Here is a 12,933-nt window from a genome sequence, read left to right as displayed (position 1 = left end):
ACTACTAATACTACTACTACCACTATTACTACTACTACTACCACCACTATTACTAGTACTACCACCACTACTACTACTGCCACCACTATTACTACTACCACCACTACTACCAATACTACTACTATCACTATTACTAAAATCACTGCTGCTACCACTACTACTACTACCACTATTACTACTACCACCACTACTACTGCCACCACCACTATTACATCTACCACCACTTCTACTACAACAACCACCACCACCACTAATACTACTACCACCACTATTATTACTACTACCACCACTATTATTACTACTACCACCACTATTATTACTACTACTACCACTATTAAAACTATCACTACTACTAACACAATTAATACTAGTACCAAAACTACGACTACCCCTAATACTACCACTACTACCACTATTACCACCACCAATACTATTTCTACCACTCCCACTAATACTACCACTGCTACTACTATCACCATGCCCACTACTACCACTACCACTATTAATGCTACCTCCGCTACTTCTGGTATCACTAATAGTAATATATCACTACTATCAGTACCACTGTCATATATTACTACCTCCACAGAGTATATTTTACCTTTTGTGTCACCAATAGTAATACACTACGCCTACTGCAACTGCTACTAGTATCAATATATTACTACTGTAAAGTACAAGAAACCACGGGATTCACTAATATATCACTAGTACTAGTATCACTAGCATTTTAATAACATTTTACTATTGCCACATCTAATAGTGATATATTACTACTAATAGCATTCCTTATATATTAATAGTACTACAAAATACATCACACCACTGATATCAAATATTATCAATATTATTAGTATATAACCACTACGACTGCTAGTATCACTATAAAATATTATGTTACCACCACATATATTTTGCCACTGGAATCCCTCATGGTAATATATCACTACGACTAATATTACTGTGATATGTTCCTATTACATCTCTCTGCTGAAATCAATAGTAAGATACCACTACTATTACTATCGCTATCCTATATGACTACTACCACATAATAAATATTATACTACTGTGAAAACATTGCTGGACGGAGACGAGTGTGAAAAGTGGTCCCTGATGAGGCCGAGACTCCTGACTGAGCCATGGCTCCTGATAAAGAGGTGAGCCCTGATGAAGCCCTGGGCGAAACACTTCTACCACTACGAATAATAATATATTGCTACTATTAATAATAATAATAATAATAATATTATAGTACTACTATGACCACAACTGATATATTAGTATAATAATAATAATTAGTAGTAGTATTATTATTAATAGTAGTAGTATTAATATTATTATTATATTGTATTATTATGTATTATTATTTTGCATTATTATGTATTATAATCACTACTGTCATATTGATGCTATTAACATAATATCAGTATAATAATAATAATAATAATATACTAGTTGCGATAACACTGATGATAGTAATAAAAGTAGTAGTAACAATAACAGTTGTAATAAAAATTAGTAGTAGTAATAATGATAATAACAGTAGTAGTAATGATAATAATAACAGTAGTAGTAATGATAATGATACAATAGTGGTAATAATGATAATAACAGTAGTAGTAATAATGATAATAATACAATAGTAGCAATATGACAATAATAACAGTAGTAATAATGATAATGATAACAGTATTAATGATAATAATACTATATTAGTAGTAATGATTATAATAATAGTAGTAATAATGATTATAATAACAGTAGTAATAATGATAATAGAATAGTAGTAATAATGATAATATAATAGTTGTAATGATAATAATACAACTGTAGTAATAATGATGCGACTACAATAGTAGTAATAATAGTAATAATGATAATAATAACAGTAGTAGTGATAATGATAATAATAGAATAGTAGTAATAATGATAATTTATACAATATTAGTAGTAATGATTACAATAACAGTAGTAATAATGATAATAGAATAGTAGTAATAATGATAATATAATAGTTGTAATGATAATAATATAATAGTAGTTGTAGTGATAATAATATAATAGTAGTAGTAATGATAAAGCCTAATGCCGATAGTATCAATGATAATAACACATGTAGTAGTAATAATACAATAAGAGCACAGCTCCTACATCTAGTAATAATTATAGCACTGATAGCGGTAATTATGCTAATGAGTACAGTAGCGCTAGTAATGATAATAAATCATGGATGACTATTATACCTTATTGTCTCCCACTGTTACTCCAGGGGTCCCTTGATCACATAGTAACCCCCAATCTGCTGGATCCCCCAGTTTGGACACTTTGCTGACTCCCCCAGCCCCACATTTCTCCCCTGTGTCCTTTCCTGCCCCTCTTCCATGAATACTTTGCATTGCAGCACAACCACTGTGAAACACAATTCCCTCTCCTCCTCCTCCTCCTCCTCCTCCTCCCCCCTGGTCTTTTTTACAGACTAGGCAGCATTAACTACTCTGAGTCTGGGTGACACAGAGTCATCCTAAAATCCCATATCCCATAAAGGCAGCAGTGCCCATCAGATGTGTGGACAGAGAGGTGTCTTCTCCTGCTGGTACCTTCACCATCAACCTGTTGCACAGAAGTGGCCATGAAGAGCTGTCAATCATCAGTCCATGGGGGTCTCTGTGGTTTTCCCCCCTCCCTCAGGTTAGATTAATGCACAAGCTTGGAGGATAGAGAGGGAGAGGGACAGGAACAGATTGCTCTCTGGAAAGCCAGGCATCTGCTTCATAGAGGAGCTTGGTAACCATGGATGGAGGAAAGCAGCATCCTTGACGTCAGGATTAATGATTGCTCTCTCATCTGGGTTCCTCTCCTTGTGTTGTGAGCACAGAGGTCTGCTCTGCTTCCATATACTCAGGATATTCCCTTTTTTTTTTTTTTTTTTGGAGATGATCCAGCACTAATTCCCATTGCACCCACCACCCCCTCTGTGTCTCCATCTCAGGGAGGGGAGGAGGATCTGCTGTGACATCCTGCAGAATGATTGGGGCTGATGAATATTTCATGTTTGAAGAATGGAGATTGCTTTGGTGAGTTGGGAGAACGGTGGAGCTCCAGCTGTAGCTGGGAGCACAGCAGCAGCAGAAGATGGAGCCACCACAACCACCACCACCACCACCACCACATTGCCAGGCAGCACAGCAAGCAGGAGGGATCTGCTCCAAATCCCCAGGGCACCATCTTGGCTGAATGATTACAGTCAAGGGAGAGAAGAAGTCGGTGGGGAAAGCTGCCAGCAACGACCACAACAACATCATCATCATCATCATCAGAAGCAGCAATATCAGCCACCAGGGACCGGGCAGGCAGGAGGAGGAGGAGGTGGTGGTGGTGGAGGTGGATGTGGAGGAGGAGGTGTGGGCGATCGCTTGCAAAGCAACAACATGATCATGAGTTATCCTGGCAGTAACATCAAGGACTGTGACATAGACACGGTGATCAGGTTGGATGAAGAAGAAGAACCCCATGCCCACCACCACCACCACCTGCCAGAGGAGGAGGAGGAACACCACTTTGACTTGGGTATCATGGACCACGAAAATAACCAAAGGGTCATCATCAACATCGCTGGCTTGAGGTTTGAAACCCAACTGTCCACGCTCAACCAGTTTCCAGATACTTTGTTAGGTGACCCCGAGAAAAGGATGAGGTTTTTTGACCCTCTGAGGAATGAATACTTCTTTGATCGTAACAGACCCAGCTTTGATGGTATCCTCTACTTTTATCAGTCTGGTGGCAAGATCCGACGCCCAGTCAACGTTTCCATTGATGTTTTTGCAGATGAAATTCGATTCTATGAGTTGGGTGAAGAAGCCATGGAGAGATTCAGAGAAGATGAGGGCTTCCTTAAAGACGAGGAGAAACCTCTCCCAGGGAATGAGTTCCAGCGCCAGGTATGGCTTATTTTTGAGTACCCAGAGAGTTCTAGTTCTGCCAGGGGTATTGCCATAGTCAGTGTGCTTGTCATCCTCATCTCTATCATAACCTTTTGCCTGGAGACCCTGCCAGAGTTCAGGGATGAGAATGAGCTGCCCCCAACACTGTCCACGGTGCTGAACGACACCCAACAGCCTACTCCCCCCAGTGGACTGACAGATCCCTTCTTCATCATAGAGACAACCTGTGTCATATGGTTCACCTTTGAATTACTGGTCAGGTTCTTTGCTTGCCCCAGCAAATCTGAGTTCTCCAAGAACATCATGAACATTATTGACATTGTGGCCATCATCCCTTACTTTATAACCCTTGGCACAGAGCTGGCTGAGCAACAGACTAACAATGGACAGCAGGCCATGTCTTTGGCCATCTTGAGGGTCATCCGGTTGGTAAGGGTCTTCAGGATATTCAAGTTGTCCAGGCATTCAAAAGGACTGCAGATCTTGGGGCAGACTTTGAAGGCCAGTATGAGAGAACTGGGGTTGCTAATATTTTTCCTTTTCATTGGAGTTATACTGTTTTCCAGTGCTGTCTACTTTGCAGAAGCTGATGATCCAGAGTCTCATTTCTCTAGTATTCCTGATGCTTTTTGGTGGGCTGTGGTTACTATGACCACAGTGGGCTATGGAGACATGAGGCCAGTGACCGTTGGGGGCAAAATTGTGGGTTCCTTGTGTGCCATTGCGGGTGTACTCACCATTGCTTTACCTGTCCCCGTCATTGTCTCAAATTTCAATTACTTCTACCATAGAGAGACTGACCATGAGGAGCAGGTCATTTTGAAGGAAGAACCTAGTAGTGCTCAGGGTAGTTGTGCTGGAGATCTCAAGAGAAGTCCCAGCAAATCTTCACTCAACAAGTCTGTAGTACACTTGGAAAATGTTGAGGGCATCAAGAATGGAACTGGTACCTTAGAAAAGACTAACCTCAAAGCCAAGAGTAATGTGGACCTTAGAAAGTCCTTGTATGCTCTGTGTCTGGATACAAACAGGGAAACGGACCTGTAAGAACCCTCCTTAATCATCATCATCAACCAACGCAGCCCTAGAAAAAAAATCACAGTGGAAGAAGGGATTTTTTTTTGTTTTTTTTTTTTCTAATGATACGTTTTACAATAGAGATTTTTTTGGTCTCTACGTAGCACCTGGACAGTATTTGCTGTTGGAGATATTTTTTTTTTTTTTTTTTTTACAAATTTTTTGCAGTATTTCAAGCCGCTGATCTATTTTCTAACTAATTTCATTGTTAATTGTCAAAGTGATCCCCCACCCCCCTCCTTGGAATATATAAAAAAAAAATATTTTTTAAAGCCAAATTGGGAACAAAAAAAAAAAACCCTTATATAGATTTATGAAGACTCTTTGGATAGCAAATAATTTAAAAAAAAAGAAAAATCCTGAAAAAAAAAATCTATTGTATAAATATTTATTGGACATAATTTAATTTTTAAAATATATATATTTTATTTATATTTTGTGAAAATTTTCATCACCGAGGTGAGAAAAATAACTAAAAAAACACTACAAAAAAAATTTAAATTACCTACACCTGTTGTGAACAAAGTTATGGTCGACTTAGTATGTGCAGTGCATTTTGGTGCTCTTGAAATATAGCAGGAATTTTTTTTTTTTTTTTTACTTTGGAAAATATTGTATGGTTATATATAAATATATATATATATTTGTGAGCCTTAATTTATTAATTGATGTAGATTTATTTCTTTACGAAAAAAAAAAAAAACTTTATTATAAATGTTAACGCTACCTAATCTCGGTTTAATATTCCTTATTTTATATTAAATTTTAATTAAATTTTATTTAAAAAAAAATATGATAGGGAATTTTTTCCCCCCCGAAAAATAAATGCACCCACTGTTAAAAAAAAAGAAAAAATTATTAAAAAATAAAAAAATATTTCTAATGATATTTTTTTAAAGTCTTTGAGACGCAGAGAACAAGAAATTTAAAAAAAAATCCAAGTTTATAGCCTACAACCAAATACAGTAGCAATGGTCTACATCAACCTTCTAGGCTGCGCTGGGTTAATTTATGGTGAACAGATGCTCCGCTCGATCCATGGATCAAATCCCTCTTGTTATTTTTGTTTCGTACACAGAAAGTAAAGAGAACATCATTTTGCACTTGACATCCTGCTCAGTTCCATCACTTTTAATGTGGAGAAGTGTGGAAGGGATAGTAAAGGAGAAGGGGTCGGGGGTGGTTGAGCATTGCAAAAACTCATCTCAAAGTTGTCCTTCAAGCTTCAAGACACAAGATCTCCTCCCTCTGTGATTATAAAAAATAAACCTTATTCCATGGATGGAAAAAAAAGAAAAAGAAAGAAAATAAATGATCTCCTAGACCAATGGAATGAATTCATCCATAAAGATCCAAGAAAGCTGCTATGGCCTTCCGAAGACTTGGAAGGAGACCACTTGAATCGAGACTGATTGAGTAGAAGGACCTGCCCAGGACCTGAGAGGTGAGACCACAGGTTGGTTCATTTGATTTCCTCTTACGCTCCTGATGTCGTGAGTGATTATTATTATCTATTGTGTATATTAATATATGTCTGTCACATGGTGATGAGGGACAATAATGACCCCGTCTGGTACATGGGGCTAAACCCATAGCTGAAGAAGGACCACAACTGGGTAACAGACCTCATACATAAAAATACAACAGGCGTACAGTTGAGTTTATTGTGCTTATTTTTGTTTGTTTCATTGGAGTCTAATATCTTGTTTTTATTTATTTATTATTTTTCTGTAGCAAATTTTAACCCCTTCAAGACCCAGCCTATTTTGACCTTAAAGACCTTGCCGTTTTTTGCAATTCTGACCAGTGTCCCTTTATGAGGTAATAACTCAGGAACGCTTCAACGGATCCTAGCGGTTCTGAGATTGTTTTTTCGTGACATATTGGGCTTCATGTTAGTGGTAAATTTAGGTCAATAAATTCTGCATTTATTTGTGATAAACACGGAAATTTGGCGAAAATTTTGAAAATTTCGCAATTTTCACATTTTGAATTTTAATTCTGTTAAACCAGAGAGATATGTGACACAAAATAGTTAATAAATAACATTTCCCACATGTTTACTTTACATCAGCACAATTTTGGAAACAAAATTTTTTTTTGTTAGGAAGTTATAAGGGTTAAAATTTGACCAGCGATTTGTCATTTTTACAACGAAATTTACAAAACCATTTTTTTTAGGGACCACCTCACATTTGAAGTCAGTTTGAGGGGTCTATATGGCTGAAAATACCCAAAAGTGACACCATTCTAAAAACTGCACCCCTCAAGGTACTCAAAACCACATTCAAGAAGTTTATTAACCCTTCAGGTGCTTCACAGCAGCAGAAGCAACATGGAAGGAAAAAATGAACATTTAACTTTTTAGTCACAAAAATTATCTTTTAGCAACAATTTTTTTATTTTCCCAATGGTAAAAGGAGAAACTGAACCACGAAAGTTGTTGTCCAATTTGTCCTGAGTACGCTGATACCTCATATGTGGGGGTAAACCACTGTTTGGGCACACAGCAGGGCTTGGAAGGGAAGGAGCGCCATTTGACTTTTTGAATCAAAAATTGGCTCCACTCTTTAGCGGACACCATGTCACGTTTGGAGAGCCCCCGTGTGCCTAAAAATTGGAGCTCCCCCACAAATGACCCCATTTTGGAAACTAGACGCCCCAAGGAACTTATCTAGATGCATAGTGAGCACTTTGAACCCCCAGGTGCTTCACAAATTGATCCGTAAAAATGAAAAAGTACTTTTTTTTCACAAAAAAATTCTTTTAGCCTCAATTTTTTCATTTTCACATGGGCAACAGGATAAAATGGATCCTAAAATGTGTTGGGCAATTTCTCCTGAGTACACCAATACCTCACATGTGGGGGTAAACCACTGTTTGGGCACATGGTAAGGCTCGGAAGGGAAGGAGCGCCATTTGACTTTTTGAATGAAAAATTATTTCCATCGTTAGCGGACACCATGTCGCGTTTGGATAGCTCCTGTGTGCCTAAACATTGGCGCTCCCCCACAAGTGACCCCATTTTGGAAACTAGACCCCCCAAGGAACTTATTTAGATGCCTAGTGAGCACTTTAAACCCTCAGGTGCTTCACAAATTGATCTGTAAAAATGAAAAAGTACTTTTTTTTCACAAAAAAATTATTTTCGCCTCAATTTTTTCATTTTCACATGGGCAGTAGGATAAAATGGATCATCAAATTTGTTGGGCAATTTCTCCCGAGTACGCCGATACCTCATATGTGGGGGTAAACCACTGTTTGGGCACACGGCAGGGCTCGGAAGGGAAGGCGCGCCATTTGACTTTTTGAATGGAAAATTAGCTCCAATTGTTAGCGGACACCATGTCGCGTTTGGAGAGCCCCCTGTGTGCCTAAACATTGGAGCTCCCCCACAAGTGACCCCATTTTGGAAACTAGACCCCCCAAGGAACTTATCTAGATGCATATTGAGCACTTTAAACCCCCAGGTGCTTCACAGAAGTTTATAACGCAGAGCCATGAAAATAAAAAATAATTTTTCTTTCCTCAAAAATGATTTTTTAGCCTGGAATTTCCTATTTTGCCAAGGATAATGGGAGAAATTGGACCCCAAATATTGTTGTCCAGTTTGTCCTGAGTACGCTGATACCCCATATGTGGGGGTAAACCACTGTTTGGGCGCACGGCAGGGCTCGGAAGGGATGGCACGCCATTTGGCTTTTTAAATGGAAAATTAGCTCCAATCATTAGCGGACACCATGTCACGTTTGGAGAGCCCCTGTGTGCTTAAACATTGGAGATCCCCCAGAAATGACACCATTTTGGAAACTAGACCCCCAAAGGAACTAATCTAGATGTGTGGTGAGGACTTTGAACCCCCAAGTGCTTCACAGAAGTTTATAACGCAGAGCCATGAAAATAAAAAAAAAAATTATTTTCTCAAAAATGATCTTTTAGCCTGCAATTTTTTATTTTCCCAAGGGTAACAGGAGAAATTTGACCCCAAAAGTTGTTGTCCAGTTTCTCCTGAGTACGCTGATACCCCATATGTGGGGGTAAATCACTGTTTGGGCACATGCCGGGGCTCGGAAGTGAAGTAGTGACGTTTTGAAATGCAGACTTTGATGGAATGCTCTGTGGGCGTCACGTTGCGTTTGCAGAGCCCCTGATGTGGCTTAACAGTAGAAACCCCCCACAAGTGACCCCATTTTGGAAACTAGACCCCCAAAGGAACTTATCTAGATGTGTGGTGAGCACTTTGAACCCCCAAGTGCTTCATAGAAGTTTATAATGCAGAGCCGTGAAAATAATAAATACGTTTTCTTTCCTCAAAAATAATTATTTAGCCCAGAATTTTTTAATTTTCCCAAGGGTAACAGGAGAAATTTGACCCCAAAAGTTGTTGTCCAGTTTCTCCTGAGTACGGTGATACCCCATATGTGGGGGTAAACTACTGTTTGGGCACATGCCGGGGCTTGGAATTGAAGTAGTGACGTTTTGAAATGCAGACTTTGATGGAATGCTCTGCGGGCGTCACGTTGCGTTTGCAGAGCCCCTGATGTGCCTAAACAGTAGAAACCCCCCACAAGTGACCCCATTTTGGAAACTAGACCCTGAAAGGAACTTATCTAGATGTGTGGTGAGCACTTTGAACCCCCAAGTGCTTCATAGAAGTTTATAATGCAGAGCCGTGAAAATAATAAATACGTTTTCTTTCCTCAAAAATAATTATTTAGCCCAGAATTTTTTATTTTCCCAAGGGTTACAGGAGAAATTGGACCCCAAAAGTTGTTGTCCAGTTTCTCCTGAGTACGCTGATACCCCATATGTGGGGGTAAACCACTGTTTGGGCACACGTCGGGGCTCAGAAGGGAAGTAGTGACTTTTGAAATGCAGACTTTGATGGAATGGTCTGCGGGTGTCACGTTGCGTTTGCAGAGCCCCTGGTGTGCCTAAACAGTAGAGACCCCCCACAAGTGACCCCATTTTAGAAACTAGACCCCCCAAGGAACTTATCTAGATATGTGGTGAGCACTTTGAACCCCCAAGTGCTTCACAGACGTTTACAACGCAGAGCCGTGAAAATAAAAAATCATTTTTCTTTCCTCAAAAATTATGTTTTAGCAAGCATTTTTTTAGATTCACAAGGGTAACAGGAGAAATTGGACCCCAGTAATTGTTGCGCAGTTTGTCCTGAGTATGCTGGTACCCCATATGTGGGGGTAAACCACTGTTTGGGCACACGTCAGGGCTCGGAAGTGAGGGAGCACCATTTGACTTTTTGAATACGAGATTGGCTGGAATCAATGGTGGCGCCATGTTGCGTTTGGAGACCCCTGATGTGCCTAAACAGTGGTAACCCCTCAATTCTACCTCCAACACTAACCCCAACACACCCCTAACCCTAATCCCAACTGTAGCCATAACCCTAATCACAACCCTAACCGCAACACACCCCTAACCACAACACTAACCCCAACACACCCCTAACCCCAACACACCCCTAACCCTAACCACAACCCTAAGGCTATGTGCCCACGTTGCGGATTCGTGTGAGATATTTCCGCACCATTTTTGAAAAATCTGCGGGTAAAAGGCACTGTGTTTTACCTGCGGATTTTCCGCGGATTTCCAGTGTTTTTTGTGCGGATTTCACCTGCGGATTCCTATTGAGGAACAGGTGTAAAACGCTGCGGAATCCGCACAAAGAATTGACATGCTGCGGAAAATACAACGCAGCGTTCCCGCGCGGTATTTTCCGCACCATGGGCACAGCGGATTTGGTTTTTCATATGTTTACATGGTACTGTAAACCTGATGGAACACTGCTGCGGATCCGCAGCCAAATCCGCACCGTGTGCACATAGCCTAATTCTAAAGGTATGTGCACACGCTGCGGAAAACGCTGCGGATCCGCAGCAGTTTCCCATGAGTTTACAGTTCAATGTAAACCTATGGGAAACAAAAATCGCTGTACACATGCTGCGGAAAAACTGCACGGAAACGCAGCGGTTTACATTCCGCAGCATGTCACTTCTTTGTGCGGATTCCGCAGCGGTTTTACATCTGCTCCAATAGAAAATCGCAATTGTAAAACCGCAGTGAAATGCGCAGAAAAAAACGCGGTAAATCCGCCATAAATCCGCAGCGGTTTAGCACTGCGGATTTATCAAATCCGCAGCGGAAAAATCCGCAGAGGACCAGAATACGTGTGCACATTCCTAACCCTAGCCCTAACCCTACCCCTAACCCTACCCCTAACCCTACCCCTAACCCTAACCCTAACCCTAACCCTACCCCTACCCCTAACCCTACCCCTAACCCTAACCCTAACCCTACCCCTAACCCTAACCCTACCCCTAACCCTATTCTAACATTAGTGGAAAAAAAAAAATTTCTTTATTTTTTTATTGTCCCTACCTATGGGGGTGACAAAGGGGGGGGGTCATTTATTATTTTTTTTATTTTGATCACTGAGATAGATTATATCTCAGTGATCAAAATGCACTTTGGAACGAATCTGCCGGCCGGCAGATTCGGCGGGCGCACTGCGCATGCGCCCGCCATTTTGGAAGATGGCGGCGCCCGGGAGAAGACGGACGGGACCACGGCTGGATCGGTAAGTATGATAGGGTGGGGGGGGACCACGGGGGGGGGGGATCGGAGCACGGGGGGGGAATCGGAGCGCGGGAGGGGTGGAACGGAGCGCGGGGGGCGTGGAACGGAGCACGGGGGGGCTGGAACGGAGCACGGGGGGGTGGAACGGAGCACGGGGGGGTGGATCGGAGTGCAGGGGGGGTGATTGGAGCACGGGGGGGTGATTGGAGCACGGGGGGAGCGGACACGAGCACGGGGGGGAGCGGAGCACTGGACGGAGGGGAGCCGGAGCAGTGTACCGGCCAGATCGGGGGGGTGGGGGGGCGATCGGAGTGGTGGGGTGGGGGCACACTAGTATTTCCAGCCATGGCCGATGATATTTCAGCATCGGCCATGGCTGGATTGTAATATTTCACCCGTTATAATGGGTGAAATATTACAAATCGCTCTGATTGGCAGTTTCACTTTCAACAGCCAATCAGAGCGATCGTAGCCACGAGGGGGTGAAGCCACCCCCCCTGGGCTAAACTACCACTCCCCCTGTCCCTGCAGATCGGGTGAAATGGGAGTTAACCCTTTCACCCGATCTGCAGGGACGCGATCTTTCCATGACGCCGCATAGGCGTCATGGGTCGGAATGGCACCGACTTTCATGACGCCTACGTGGCGTCAAAGGTCGGGAAGGGGTTAAAAATAATAGAGGAGGGGTAATAGCACAGAGGAGCAGGACGCCGTGGTGTGTGCAGTGTGTAGGGCAGATCTACTCTGGAGGCCTGCGGCGCACCAGATCTACAGCTCAGCGTGATGCTGATCACTGCTCAGATACAGGGGGATCACTAGAGGGGGATCCGGGCTATTGTTTTCTTATCTATTATCTATCTATCTATCTATTATCTATCTGTCTATCTATCTATCTATTTATCTATCTTTTATCTATCTATCATCTATCTAGCTAGCTTTTTAGCTATCTACCTATCTACTGTATCATCTATCTATCTATTTATCTATTATCTATCAAGCTATCTGTTATCTGTCTATCTCTTTATTATCTATCTATCTATCTATTATCTATCTATCTATCTATCTAAACATAGAAAATTGAAACAGCACTTTACCAATAGGTGGGTGCACGCCTCCCAGACAAAATGTCCAAGAGTTGCCTCAATCCAGACATAGGAAAAAATGCAGGCAGCAATCCATAGCGTAAAGGTGAAAAAATGTGGTTTTATTTCAAACCCACATGCTGTGGCAAGTATTATCTATTATCTATCTATTATCTATCTATCTATCTATCTATCTATTATCTATCTATCTATCTATTATCTATCTATCA

At 41.3% G+C, this 12,933-nt stretch overlaps 1 protein-coding gene across 2 annotated transcripts in view; it reads left to right on the top strand.

Annotated features, from left to right (window-relative positions):
- Nucleotides 1-2,518: 2,518 nt before the first annotated feature.
- Nucleotides 2,519-12,933, top strand: part of LOC138675315 (potassium voltage-gated channel subfamily A member 2-like) — a 177,272-nt gene continuing 166,857 nt past the window's right edge. The window contains exon 1 of one of the 2 annotated variants that reach the window (XM_069763418.1): nt 2,519-6,465. In XM_069763418.1, coding sequence (XP_069619519.1) covers nt 3,063-4,991 — 1,929 coding nt within the window. In that variant the 5' untranslated portion in view covers nt 2,519-3,062 and the 3' untranslated portion in view covers nt 4,992-6,465. Of the gene's footprint in view, nt 6,478-12,933 lie in introns of both variants that reach the window. The other variant, XM_069763417.1, reaches the window with a different exon arrangement.

Source organism: Ranitomeya imitator, chromosome 4, assembly GCF_032444005.1.
Source record: "Ranitomeya imitator isolate aRanImi1 chromosome 4, aRanImi1.pri, whole genome shotgun sequence".
Lineage (NCBI taxonomy): Eukaryota > Metazoa > Chordata > Amphibia > Anura > Dendrobatidae > Ranitomeya > Ranitomeya imitator.
The sequence above is the reverse complement of the archived record's forward strand: the minus strand, read 5'-3'. Positions and strand labels throughout refer to the sequence as shown.